This window comes from Haplochromis burtoni, unplaced genomic scaffold, assembly GCF_018398535.1.
Source record: "Haplochromis burtoni strain Fernald_Lab_line unplaced genomic scaffold, NCSU_Asbu1 Contig_44, whole genome shotgun sequence".
NCBI lineage: Eukaryota > Metazoa > Chordata > Actinopteri > Cichliformes > Cichlidae > Haplochromis > Haplochromis burtoni.
This window is the reverse complement of record NW_024582405.1, coordinates 2834735-2849211: the sequence shown is the minus strand read 5'-3', so window position 1 is coordinate 2849211 and position 14477 is coordinate 2834735. Positions and strand designations below refer to the sequence as shown.

The window sequence follows — 14477 nt, the reverse complement described above, 5'->3', positions numbered from 1 at the left end:
GTGCCTGCGCGCGCACGGGTGATGTTATGTAGTGGTGAGAAACGGAACACCTGTCCTCTGTGCCTGTTTTTCGGGTGCATGTCAGGTGCTGTGGTTCATGATGTTTAAGGAAAAACATTTAATCTGCAGAGACCCAGAGTGCATCACTGAATTTACACCTGGAGACAAAAATAAGTTCCCAAATTCAACCACAGCACCAATGAAGCTGCAGTTCCCTGAATGCCCACTTGAGGCAGTCTCCAGCAGTGGGTCAGTCCCCATAGATTCCCATATTACAATGTCCAACGTTAGAGGAGAGAAAACACGTTCACAGCCTGATACAAAAACACCTTTGCTCTCTTCACTAACTGCTGCAGTAGGATTATTTTTTATATAACTTAAAGAATTAAAATTTGAGTAAAAGCCATTACACACCGAGGACAAACAGGGACATGACATTCAGAATTTTTCAGATCTGAACTTGTTGCATTTTTTACAGAAAATTCACCCTCAAAAAACACACACTGTGAAAAAAATGAAGTGGACACCAAGCGATGAAGAGCTGGTCCTGATGTTTCTAAACAAGAAAAGGAAGAAACTGAGATTCTGGGTTCATCTAATTCTCAGGAGAAGGCAGAGGTAGGGTCAGTTTCATGGTTTGACCCAGGAGTTGAATCTGTGTTGCACAGCTGCTTTTGTGCACATTTCAGGATGTTGGTGGGGCAGTATGAACTCTCGTTAGCAGGGTTCGGACCACGTAAGAGAAGGCATAGAAATCATTTCAGAGAGCCTACTGACCTGAGCAGTGTCTATGTGTATGTCTGAGGTTCAAAAAATAATAAATGCCACAAATTTGTCCATCAAAATTACGGCGGTGTTGTGAACAGCTGCATTAAGAATAGGTGAGTCCAAAAAATATTTTTTATGCTTGAAATATTACACGGATTTTATGAGTCCGGCCTTAACACTTAAAAGTTCATGTCTTAGCTGAATCTATAACCAGGTACGTTGTGGAGCCACATGTTGGACATATACGTAGTTGTTTTGTATTTTTTACAACCTACACTCATTTTGTGTAAAACTTATGTGTAATGTGAAGGTCACAAACCAAAGGCATCAGTCAAATAATAATGTTGTTACACTTGATGCTGTTCTCCATGCACTTTAGAAGAAGGTGACGTTTTGCCAGAAAATAAGATCTGGCTTCTGCTTTTTAGTGTTCCCTTTTGCTACAAGTTTGTTTTGTTTTATATATATTCCAGAAATGGAAAGTATTCAAATGAGACCGTGTAAACAAGCTCACCCTTTCTAGAAGGATCTATTTGAAGTTTATTGTAGACATTGCACAGACTGCAGGGTAAGAGTGCCAACATCAGGACAGGTGTTATTTCGGAAACCGTTTTCAGCCAAGACTCATTGAAGAAGCTCCTGGAGTTTTTCAAGTGATTCTATTCTTTCTACGTTTAGACAAATTTGGAGAGGTTTCAGCAGTTTTAAAGCAGCTCTGATATTTCAGGTTTCATTCTTTAAAGGCATTTAAGAGATTTTTAATTGTTTCAGGAACCTGTTGAAGGAGTTCTTAAAGTTTTCTAAATGGTTGTGCTGACTGGAAAAAAATAATTGGATGATCGACAGATTATCAACTTTGAAGAGTATAAGAACAGTTTTAATAAGGTTTTTGGGGGTTTCTGGTCCAGCTGGTCTCAAGACCTTTGAAGAAGATTACCTCGTTTATCAGGAAGTTATCCCTTGTCAATACCTAGGAATGTATTGGAGTTTTTTCTTTGCTTCTGTGATCCTTAAAAGAGACTTCTCAAGTACATCAGGGATATCAGGGAATTCTTGTAGATGTTTTAATAGTTTCTCTGAAGCTTTAGGATTGTAGAATTCTAACATACATTTAGAGACATTGAAGATTCTTTAAAGGACTTTTAATTTATTCCTCTACAGGCAAACAGGAATGTGTGGACTGACAATGTTTCAAGGGTGTTGAAACATCAGAAGACAATTTGGTGTCTTCTGATAGAGGATTAACAGATCCTTGAGTTTAGCCCACAAATGTAGAGTTTCCTGGAGGTTTTGAGAAGGTTAGAGGGATTTCTCAAGAGGTGCAGCTGGTGAAAGAGTTTTGCAGAAGCTCCAGAAGTTCTTCAGGAAGTTTTGGTTGTGGATCCTAGGGTGCACATGAAGGTAAATAAAGAGGTTTGATGTTTAAGGAAGTTTCGTCACATTCAGTGATCTCTAAAGAGGCTCCTGGAACAATTCAAGCTGTTTCATTGTTTTTGAGGAGGGAGTTTTCAGGTGTGCTTAGAGACATTTCATTTAGTTTTACAGAAACGCTAAACTTTCAGGAACACCTGAAAGGGGTCCTTAAAGATTAATGGAAGCTTGGGTGCTATGACAGCTTATTGGATCGCATCATAATAAAAGCTAAACAGCCCGAAAAATGGACTCAGTGGAATTTTAAATGTAGACGACTGGGAAAGTCTTTGAAAAATACACCCCAAAAGTGAACGTATACAAAAAGTTTGATGTTTGATCCTTGAGGACTTCTTTTCAGCTTCAGTGAGTCTTAGAAAGTTATTCTGGACTTTTGAAAGAGGTTCCACAGGTTTTTTTGAGGCTTCTGGTGTCCTCCGGGAATACGTTTTATGGCTGCTTAAAGAAGTTCTACAGATTTCTGTGGCCATGTAACAACAGTATTTGCGAAGTTTTAGTGTTTCTACTTGAGTGTAAACTACTGTTAAAGCAAGACACTTAAATGAATTCAAATCCATTTCACCTCACAGCAGGTCATCGGCCTCGATACAAGACTTGTTTAAGCTTCTGCAAAAGCATTACGTCATTGTACTTTGTGTGTGTGTGGAAGGAAAACCTGCTCGTCTTGGCTGTAGCTGCAAAGCAGCACAATGTCCAGGATTTAAATTTCACTCTCATTAAAGAAAACCTTCCCCTATTCAGAACAGCCGTGTGTGTGTGTGTGTGTGTGTGTGTGTGTGTGTGTGTGTGTGTGTGTGTGTGTGTGTGTGTGCGCGCTTCACAGTGAAAGCACTTTCCTTACAGTTCGTCCACGACAGGCAGATGGACACACACAAACCCACTCACACAGCGACTGCCAATCAAAGAGTCTTTGTGTCTTTATTAAAGCTCCAATCAGGAATCGAATCCAACAAAACATCAAGGAGTTCCTGTGTCTTTCTTTGTTTTGGAGACTAACCAGATAAATTTTTACATTTTTGTTTTGGTGCAAAAAAAAACAACAAAACCCTGCATCCACAGAAGGGACCTGCTCTAAAAACCTAAAACTAAACACGAGTCATTATTTTTATTATTACTAAATGTAAATGCTGGAAATCAAAACTGCTTAATTGATGAAGAAATTACAAAGGAATAGTCCACACCTGTCCAAACAGTTTAAAGTCAGCTGCTCACTTACTATGGTTCTTTGAAAAGCATATGCATTAATGGAATATCTTCAAATGAAACCTTCAAATTATAATACATTTGTGATATAGTCCTTTTTTCTGGCGTTAAACAAATGTGTCCATTTCTATTCTGTTTTTGATATTTGTAACCTAGAAAATTGGGGACATTAGCCCACTTTAAATTTTTTTCCACATATCAAACAAGGATCAACAGAAAATACCTTCTGTCTGAAAGTCAGCCGTGGGGAGAGCAGCAGTGCGACCACATCAATGACATTGATTAATTCGGAACAGCATGAAAAGGAGGAGCCAGATGGAAGTGGTTTGCAAAGTGGCTTGCAGATGTGCCGCAACTGTAGGTGGTCTAAAGCAGCCTAAATATGCCCACGGTATAAGATTCACCGACTGAATATGAAGATGTGAATATGTAAAAGGATTAAGACTGATGGTGTTTGTGGCTTGACTTGACCTGAACTAACGCTACGCTCAGTTTATTAATAGTAACTGGTATGAAGAGAACATGCCCCAATTTAAATACTTGGCCAATTCAATGGCCAATTAGCATATGTCAGCAGAATGTTAGCAATATAAGGACAAAATCAGCTTTACTTTAAGACAAATTAAAGAATAATAGGTTGACCAATTGCATTTATTTCCAAAAAAGGTTTTAAAAATTCATTTTTATTTACGAAAACCTTTTTTGAGAAGCTGCTCTCTCATAAGTGTCCTCTGGGTGAATTGAAGCACTTAGACATGAATAGCTTCTCATAAATTGGGTTTGTCTTAAATTCAGTCCTCCTGAGCACGTGCTTATAGTATACAAGAAGCTGTAGAACACCATCAAAGAGAAACAACTATACTCAGCTTTTTGTTATCAATTTGATGCAACAAATCTTGAAAGCAAAAGTTTTGATTCAAACCAGAAGACAAACAGTTGATGAGTTTGTTGTTGTCTATGATCCGGACTTGTTATGTCACTTTTTTGAAACCAGAAACAATCAATTAAAATATCAGCTCGAATGTCCTGTTGTGATTTTGTGCCTCCTGGTTTGTTGTGAGAACTTTAAGGGACCTTCTGAGGAAAGCAACTGATCTCAGAGTCGCTTTACAATCTCCTTCAGTCTGTCTGTCTGTTTGACCGCCGTCAGTCTGAATACTGCCATCTGTCAATGCCTTTGTGTGTGTGTGTGTGTGTGTGTGTGTGTGTGTGTGTGTGCATACACTTGCTGCATGCCTAAGCAGAGCTGCCTGAAGTCTGAATGGGCCTGGAAGTCTCTATTCTACGTGTGACTGACAGCAGCAACACAGGAATGCATTTAGCCTCAATGTGATGAATGGACTGATGTATATATGAAGGATTCTGTAGCCACGCCCCTTCTGGCAGCCATATTGGACATCCCAGACCCTGAGCATATAAATCATGTCTGCACTTTCCTACACTAACAGCTCTAAAATTAAATGAATTTCCAGGTAATGCAGATGTTTAGCAAGAGTGAACTTCCTGACCTTTCACGTGACATCACAGGAAGGTAGGTAGCCCGTTTACAGTCCTGAGTGTTTGCACGTCTGCACTAGTGGAGTCTTAGTGTGAGGGAGCTCCATTGGTTTGGCTCAGCTGTCATCGGATGGTCCTTGTGGACGCCACGGTCCACTGCACACTCACACAGTTAGTTAAAAGAGGACGTGAAAGACAGGTAAATGGACTACCTGTCTTCCTGTGGGGGTATGGGAGAGGTCAGGCAGACAATAGAAAGTGATACTGAAATAGCCTTAAGCTATCAGAGATAATTGATTTAAACTCCACAACCGTGAGGCCACAATAAAAATGTTCATCAGCGCTTGGACATTTCTACTCCTAGATCTTAAAATCTGAGGTCAAAACATCCCAGCAAGTAAGCTACACTGATATTACTGAAGCTGTTTTAAAAGGCTGCGTTAAATTGCTAAATGCAGGCACATTGAATGTGGTTCCTTTATCTCGCTTTTAGAAAAACTTTGGACACTAAAAAAATGGTAATGAAAGGATGAGATTACACTGTATATTGAAAATATGAGCTCATTTTGATTCCTGTAGTCCTGAAAACTTAGTGTTAACTGCTTGACAGCTCAGGACCTGTTGGTCAGATTTTTCAGCTCTTTAATCTTCTAAATGTTTTCAGTGGGTGACATGTCTGGTTCTTTACCAGCTGTCTAAAAGAAGTAGAATATATTTTTACAGTCTTGCTTTTCGGAGAAGACAAAGGTTTATTTAGCGGTTTATGTTCCACCAAACTTTGCACATCTTTCACTATTAATGGTGCCTTCACAGACTGAGCATCCCACCTGGACTAAATGCCTCCCTGTAACTTGTGTTGAACTGTCTGATGGGATTATGTTGCTGAAATAATAAAAAAATAAAATGGATGACAGCATATGTTGGTCCAAGAAACTGTAGATCATTCAGCATTAGTGGTATTACCAACATGAATGCTGGATTTGAACTGTGGTGTGATTGTTGCGCTTTTCTTAGATGTCCTAAAAGAATCTCTGTTTTTTTGGCCAGACTACAGGACGGTTTTCCACTTTGCCATCTTAAATCAGTTTTTTTCCCAGGAAAGGCAGTTGGTGACATTTCTGTATCCTATTTTAAACTTGTAGGAGGCTGTGGCTCAGGAGGTAGATTGGATTATGTCGTAACTGAAAGGTTGGTTGCTTGATATTTGGCACATTCAGTCCACATGTTGAATTGTCCTTAAGCAACTGCTTCTGATGTATGAATCTGAGTGTTACTGTGTGCATGATAGGAAAAGCTTAAGGGATGGAGTAAAGTGTTGGATGAATGAGGCTTGTAGTACCTTTTTCATGTTTAATTTGGGATGCAGAGATGAACTGTGTTCGATGATGATGATGGTTTTCAGAAGTGTTCCTGAGCCCATGCAGGAGTTCCCACCACAGAATCAGGTCTGTTTTTAATGCAGCGCTGCCTGAGGACCCAAGGACCACCAACATTTAACTTGCAGCTTTGTCTCTTTGCACAGGAACTTGTCTGAATCTTTGTTATTACGAACATTTACTATTTTTAAATGCTTATAGCTTCAAATGATTTGGAAAACATTCTGTTTTTATCCTGTGGTGAGAGATTTGATTACAGGTACAGCCTGGTCCTGACTGCTGTTTGCATCTTTGGTAAGAAGAAGCAAACACATTCTTGAAGCTGTGATTGCAGCTTTCCTCATTGCTGCAGCTTCACGTTGTTGCTCTCTCTTATCTCTGCTACTACGTTAAAAACACGGATCGTCACACCTTCAGACTTTTGTACTGTTTCTAAAGCTCTGAGCATTTTTGCTACACAGGGGACCAGAACTAATGTCTTAGACAGATAAACTCTTGATGTCTAGATTCATAAACATTTGTTCTTATTTCACTGACTGAGCAGCTCATTTTAGGTGATCATCTGCGCCTCAGGTTACCTTCGTGGACACACAAACACAGATCTGACAGAGTTGCTGTTTATCTTGAGGTATCTTTTCCTTTTGGAGAAGACGACACAGACTGATTGAACCGACCGGGGAATAAACCTCCTGATGTTCTCTCGCCTCGGGGGGCCCCCCGCTGACCCACCCCCGAAAGACTGAAAGAAAGGCAAAAAGAAAGAGCAAAAAAAGACAAAAACTGAGAGAGGCCTCGCTGTCACACTACGCCTCCAAACTACACAGTTCCCTTTTCTTTTCTTTCTCCAGAGTTTGTCTTTCTGCAGCCCGCCAACATTTGAATAATCGTCTGATATCCATCAGTTTGAGCCTGAGGAGACGGAAAATAGACAACACACACACAAAGCTTCGTCCACCACAACATCGAGAGGGAAAAACACACAACATGGATAATGTATTCGTCTTTTCTTTCATCCTTCTGTTTGCCTTGTTCTTCATATGTGCCTCTCTTTCTCCTCCAGAAAAAAAACAACTCAGAAAATATTCAAGCGTCTGCCTTAAAGACCTTTTGGAAAAGTTTTAATCCGGTACTTTAAATTTACAGTATCAACAGTTTGCTGTACTTCAAGGTCCAGAAAAAGTCAAAGATCCTGAAAGAGTTTCTGGGAAGTTCATAAAGTATTACAATTTCAGAGTAATTCAACATTTTCCTTAAATTCTTGACTTTATGCACTTTATTGCTCCAAAAACCCTGCAGTTACTAAATCTTTATTAATCAATCCAATCAAACCCAATTCAACTCTATTTATAGAGCATAGCAAACACCACAGTGCTAAAGTGCTCTCCAGTTATAAGACAGCAATGAAATACAAATTAAATAAAATATTTAAACAAAAAGAAAAAAAATAACAGTAAAACATGTTTTTTGTTTATATTAAAAATACTTTCATCTCAAACATTTAGAAAACCCCTCCCCTATTTAGAAAAATAAGATGTGCTTTAAAAAAATAAAATAAAAAATATTTTTTTAGGAACTTATTGTTATAGAAATGTACAAGATGTAACTTTATTTTTGTAAAAAGGAGCAGGTTTAAAGGCAGATTGGCATAATTTTACATTGTATATGCAAAATATCTTCAATCAGAACATAAATCTTTTTTTTTGCAGCAAAAACATTCAAACTTTTCATAAATCTCTTTAAATTTGTTTATTTTCGTTCTATTATCCATGAAATAAACATAATTTTGTATATATTTTGCAATAAAACATATACAAATATATACAGATATAAAAAACAGTATTTAATTTCTTAAGTCTAATTTCTAGATATACTTGATTTTGAATTTATTTGTAAAATATTTCACCCTTTTTAACTATTTTAAATGTAATTAATATTATTATTAATATTATTATTATTATTATTAGTAGTAGTAGTAGTAGTAGTAGTAGTAGTATAAAACAACAATGATAATAATAATATCATTGTTGTTTTTGTTATAAATTCCATAATAACTTTGTTTCCGGTATTTGACAGAAGCATTGACTCAGAGTGCACAGGAAACTTGGCAATTTCAAAATAAAAGCTCTGGCCTTCAGTCAGACAACAAACACAGTTTGTAGTTCCTGTGTATGTTTATACTGTCAGCATGCTAATCAGTGCTGGATGTTTACTTATTGTTAAAGCACAACAATACCTAATCCCATTGTCATCATCTTCTCATCTTCATTGCAAAGTCGTGTGTGTGTGTGTGTGTGTGTGTGTGTGTGTGTGTGTGTGTGTGTGTGTGTGTGTGTGTGTGTGTGTGTGATTTCCGTGAAGGAAATCAAAACATACGACACACTGTTGTCTGTCTGCTGCTTTCAGTCAACTTTCTTTCGATTTCGAATCTGTGTGGCAGTGAAAACAGCCTCTGGACCTCGGTCATCAGTGCTTTCTAAATAAATGATTCCACCTGTAAATATGCTGCTTTTCTTGCTGTTACTCTGAGTGGAACATTTTTCTATGATGGCGTATTAGATAATTACAATAATAAATGGTAGAAATGATTGAACTGGTGAGGCGGTGGGTGCTGTTCCGTGGGTTTTCTCTCAGTGTGGAGAGGAAAGAGTCAATTAAAAAGAAAACATAATGTTTGCTGTGTGAGTCTGTAGGCTGAGGTGCAGTGTCAGCACACCCTCTGGAACAAACAAGCAAGACTAAAACTATATCATTGTGCAACTATCTCTTCATCTGAAAACCTTCTTCACTTTCAATAGGAATCTTACTTACATGCTGATTTATTCATGTACAGTACAGTCACAACAACAACGACAACATCAGTGACGGCACGCACAGCAACAACACAGCAGTAATTCCTCTTTTCCATGAGCGTCTACAAGACTACTCGGTTTAGTTCAAGTTTGCCATCACAATTGAGTACCAACTCAATGTATGAGCTGTATGAGCTGGTGCTATAGCAACGCAAAAGTCCCGTTACATCATTTTTGTGCAACATAAACACAAACACAACAATCGAGGAGATCAGGGCGATTGTACACTGACTGCTAAACCGGTGGTAAGCGTCTGTTTCTCGACATTAGACCACACTGTTGGTTTGCGTGTAGCTCTCATGACTCATCTAGTGATGTTACTCCCTGGCAAATTTTTGTCATGCGTTGTGTTGATGTCACAGTTTTGGCTTGACTCAGCTTGTTTGGAAGCCTGCCCAAAAAAAGTACCTGGTACCAGGTACTACCACGTAATGGAAAACCCTAAAAACCGAGTCGAGGAGAGCAGGTGTTTGAGGAAAGATATGTAAAGGTGACAATGATTGTTATGAACTGATGGTTTTTTGTTTTGTTGCAATTTTCTTTAAACAAGAAAAAACAAACCAAAAGTTACCAAACTAATAAACTTATCAAGTAATTTTCATTAACAGCTTTTTCTTTTTCATGCTCCAGACTTGATCTCTACTGACGGTCAGTGTCATGTTGCGCTAAACATGTAGTGACCCTCCAGAGATCCTTAAGATGGTGCTGATGTGATAACATAATACGACAGCATATGGTGCTCCATGTCTGTGCCAAGAGCTAATGGTGATCCAGCAGCTAATGTTACAGGGGAGAGACCTTACTGTTTGATAATATGGAGATTCATGAAAGTAAAAAACTGTTCTGAAAATGTACTATTCTTAAAGTTGAACTTTTGTATTAAGTAAAAACCTTTTTAACTCATTCATATCTTTAGATTCCAATCTGCTTTAACTTGTTTGTTGCAGTAGATGTTCCTATTAAGCATCTCTTTAAATGTAACCCTGTGAACCAAAAGGCTTCCGAATACTCTAATGATCAGGAACCTCCGAGACCAAAAAATACAGCCAAATGTGGAAGTCCCAAAACTCGCAGTTCCTCTAACATCCACTTGAGGCTCCAAAAGTGAGTCACTTGCACACTCACTTCTAGCTCTACACACACCTCTAGCTATCGAAGCACAGAAGCCACACCCAGCTGCTGTTCAAACCTCTTGTTTGTGAGAAGGAGCCAATCAGAATAAGTTGTCCTAACAAGTGAACAAATGGCAGTAAAACTGCTTCTTTCAGACAGTGGATGAGCTGAGGGGCTAAAATCAAGGCTCATTATAAGATGAAAAAGGATTATTTTGAAATATGAATCATACAAAGCTGCTCTAATAGAGCCCAAGTATTAAAAACATTTAAAGCTGGAAATAAGCAGCTTTAAGTTAAATCACATTTGCAATCATAAAGAAACACATACAGTGATTTCTGTTTATGTTAATGTTCTGTATGTGGGCGCATGCAGAGGCCTCCGCCTGACTAATGAACAGCCCGGTGTGTCGAAGCACGCTCACACGCAGCCTACACGACTACATATTTATCTTTATGAATGAATGAGTGAATGAAATGTGCTGGGGTTTTTGTGAGCGGCAGTAAAAGCCAATCAGCCATAACACCGTTAGTCTGCTCAAGAGTAAAGGAGCATTCTGCTAAAATAAAGCTAAACAGAGGCGCTCTGTGTGTGTCTGTCTGTGCGACCAGACTAACTGTGGACACACATTAACAGGTTTTATGGAGTGTTGAGAAAGTTCCTTAACAACCGGTGTATTCAACCTGCAGACACACCCTCTCCCTCTCTCTCTCTCTCTGTGTATGTGTGTGTGTGTGTGTGTGTGTTAAAGACAGAGACAGTCTGTCTCGGCTTCCTTTCAGACCCGAGCCCTCCTGGAAAGACGCTACCTGCCGATAGTTATCAGAGAGCAGAAAATAGACGGTTCAGATAAGAGAAGAAAAGAAAGGAGGAAGAACGTCATGGCTGCACACAAACACAACATACAACAAACGGTGTCCCTGCAGCCAATCACAAGCGCCGATGTCGGCTTGTTTTGACTTTGCTTTTGAGCCGTGGAGCCATAAAAGTTCCAAAAATATTCACGACAGCGCAAAATTAACCAACATGCTGATGATTTTTTTTCTGTTTCTGCAGCCTTGCTAGTAAACAGATGAGATCACATTCCTGACATAGTGTTGAGGTGTGTGGACGCACAGGTGTGTATGTGTGGGTTATGATAGTGATGTAGTGTGTGGGGTTTTCTTTGGTTGTTTGTTTGTTTCTTTTCGGTAATTCTGTGAATGCGTTGTGTCCTTATAATCAGATTGTTTCACTTGTAGTCATTTGCTTCTCTTTGTAAAAAATCTTTAATTTAATTGTAATTTATTTTTCTGTGTTCAGTTTTCATCTGTTTACAATTATTTTGTGTCTTAATGGATGATTTTCCACTTTATGCGGTAGCTTTTCTCTTTCAGAATGCCCCAAATGTTTTTTTTTATCAGCCTTTGTGTTTGTTTATTTATTCATTTATTTTATTTTCAGGTCCATTTCACTCAAAGAAAATACTTTTACTGGAGGCTTGTTTTATGGTATTGGTGTTTGGACAAAAACTTTAATTAAGACTTCATAACATCTGTGTGTGGGTGAAATATTTTGACTCGCCAATTTAAATTTAATTAAAGTCTGAAACTACATCTTCATTAAAGTCTGAAGTCACTTCTCCAGGCTCAGGCTGAAAGTTGCTTGGATGAGGGATGAAGTGTTTCTCCCACTGAAATTTGTGTTCAGGTGAACTGAATCAACCTCCTTGGATTTCCTTACCTGGGTTATTCATCACGCGTCAAGAGATTAAAAGTTATTGATATTAACTTAACAAAATAGCTTTAGCAAACACGAGTTAAAGCAGCTAGCAAGCGGTTGGACTAAAGCTTTGTCTGAGAGTGTTTATTTAACTGCAGCGCATAAATCTGAAGATCAGAATACAGAGACCATTACTGTAGATTTCTGTGAGTCTTTTTTAGTGGGAAACAACACAGATCTGTGTACAAATCAGAGCTGTCACTAGTGATTCAAAGTTCTTGAGCTAAGATAACGTGAAGGAACAGGGAAGATAAAAGTGTTTGAGTTTGGCTGAGGTCACTGTGAGCAAGGAGGAGGGAAACCTGCTCCTTTCTTTCCTCCTGCTCTCCTGCTTTCAGTGTTTCCAGTAATTTCTACTCCTGTCTTGTTTCTCACTCAGGTGTGTGTTGACTCATTCCTTTCACTGGCCTTAAAAGAGGCGGGAAGTCCTGCATGGGTGTGTTTATGTGCTTGTATGTCTAACTCTGTGCATAGGAAACCGCTACACCCTGAACTCTGCTAGACTGGATTTGTGTGATTGAAATTGCAAAATAATCCTTTTTAATCTTATACTGGGCCTTCATGCAGCCCTTCAGTTCAGATCTTCTGTCTGAAGCGATTTGTTTTAGTGCTTCCTATTAAAGCCATCATTTTTCTGATTGGCTCCCCTACATTAACAGCGCGACATTAGTTTGGGTTCAGCATGAGGGGTCTTCACAAATGTGGAAATATATGCGTAACGGGGCTCCCAGAGGTTGTCAGACTAAATGTTTTTACGTGCGAAGGCTGTTGAATGGTTCCTGTGTCTGAGCATAAACAGGTCTCTGTGGTTCTTTAATAATTCATAAGTCTAAATAATTCTGTTTATTTTCAACGTGTGTCATTATTTTTACAGTCAACACTGATTCATTAATATGTATTGGATGACTTTTTATTAGTTTATGCTCTGTTTTGTTTCTGTACTTACAAATCCAGGTGTGTCAGTCACGTCTGAGCCAAAAGGTCAGATGTGACTGACTAAAGCTAAAGATAGAGCGACACTAACAGTCTCTCTCTCTCTCTCTCTGTGTCTCTGCAGTGATCTCAGTATGAACAATCTGACTGTGTTATCCAGCGGAGCTCTGTCCAACCTGCACTTCCTGGAGGAGCTGTGAGTCACACAAACACATGGTCGTTTTCATCATTTCAGAGGGCCTTTACACAACCTGTACTTATTTCCTGAAGACTTACTTGAAGTCAGTGTAGACTCAGAAGAAGTCTTGCCATTTCGAAACAATGGAGAAGATTCAGCATATATCACAGAGGTACAAGTGCAAGGTGACACGATGACACCGCTAATAGCTGCTCTAAAAGTAGAAGCCTCTCTAAAAATGGTCCAGAGGTGCACGAAAAGATGACCTTGAACCAACAATCAGGCTAACTTAAACCAGGCTTGTAGCTTTTAAGAACCTGTTCTCAGAATCTCCTCTCCACACCTTGTATATGTTTTCTTCTTTATCATCCTTCAAGTCTCCACACATGATCAGATATCTTACGAACTCTTGTTGGTGGGCGATAGACTGAGATGGATGAAAGTGAGGGTGTCTGAGCGGGCGTTGAGCTCATGTATCTGTGAGGAGATGATATGTAATCCCATCTCTCCTCACCTAGCAGCCGCCACGTCCTGTACGAACATTTCCTTAAAGCTGGGGAGCCGAGAGACGGCGAGGCTGACCTCACAGGGACCTGAACATGACTCTGACTGCTGTTATGCTCTGCTGCCAGCTGTATGTGTCTGTGTGTGTGTGTGATATTTGTCACCGCAGCGTGAGAAACGTCACTGCGGCGATAGGACACCGCACAGATGCATGCTGGGTGTAGGCAGACTGGCTGAACTTTGTGTGGCCCCTGAAAAACATACAGACCTACAGGACCCACTGTGGGTCAGTTTTTTGCTGTTGGTTTGAAATGAAAGCACCGTGTGTGCTGGAAACACGGATCCCCAAACACACCTGATGTCTGACTGTTAACTTGTCTAAAAGATGATGCTCAGTGCGAGTCTTAAAGCTAAACTTGTGAGTTTTTGGAAACAAATTCATCAGTTCATCTTGCAGACTGTATCCAAGCAGCTCTAAATTTTAATTGCTTAGGAATGGCATCTTCTAAAGATGAGATAAGATGTTGTCATATTCAGCGTATAAGATGTCATATTTTTGCATTAAACTCGGAAACGTTTCAAAATATTAAGATAAATGTCGGTTGCAGTAAACCCTGCAAGCTCAAGGATTTGCTGTTAACATCCTCACCTGGACTGTGTTCTGACGTCCCGTCTGAAGAAGTAAAACAACAAACAACAGGCTCATAATTGAGGAAATACCCACAGCGGAGTATGAGTTCTACATTAGGAATGAAAAGGATTTTTTTTTTCATTATTATTATTCATTTTGAGAATAAATCCAAAATTTTGAGATTAAAGTTGAAATGGTATTTTGTAGAGAGTATAGCAGCCGTGGCAGCTGTT

General features: G+C 39.1%; 1 protein-coding gene across 2 annotated transcripts in view; it reads left to right on the top strand.

Annotated features, from left to right (window-relative positions):
- The window catches only part of LOC102312898 (leucine-rich repeat-containing G-protein coupled receptor 5), a 47808-nt gene that overhangs the window by 891 nt on the left and 32440 nt on the right, over positions 1–14477 (top strand). For both annotated transcript variants that reach the window (XM_005921107.2, XM_005921106.2), the window contains exon 2: positions 13056–13127. In XM_005921107.2, the coding sequence (XP_005921169.1) occupies positions 13056–13127 (72 nt within the window). The remainder of the gene's footprint in view (positions 1–13055; positions 13128–14477) is intronic.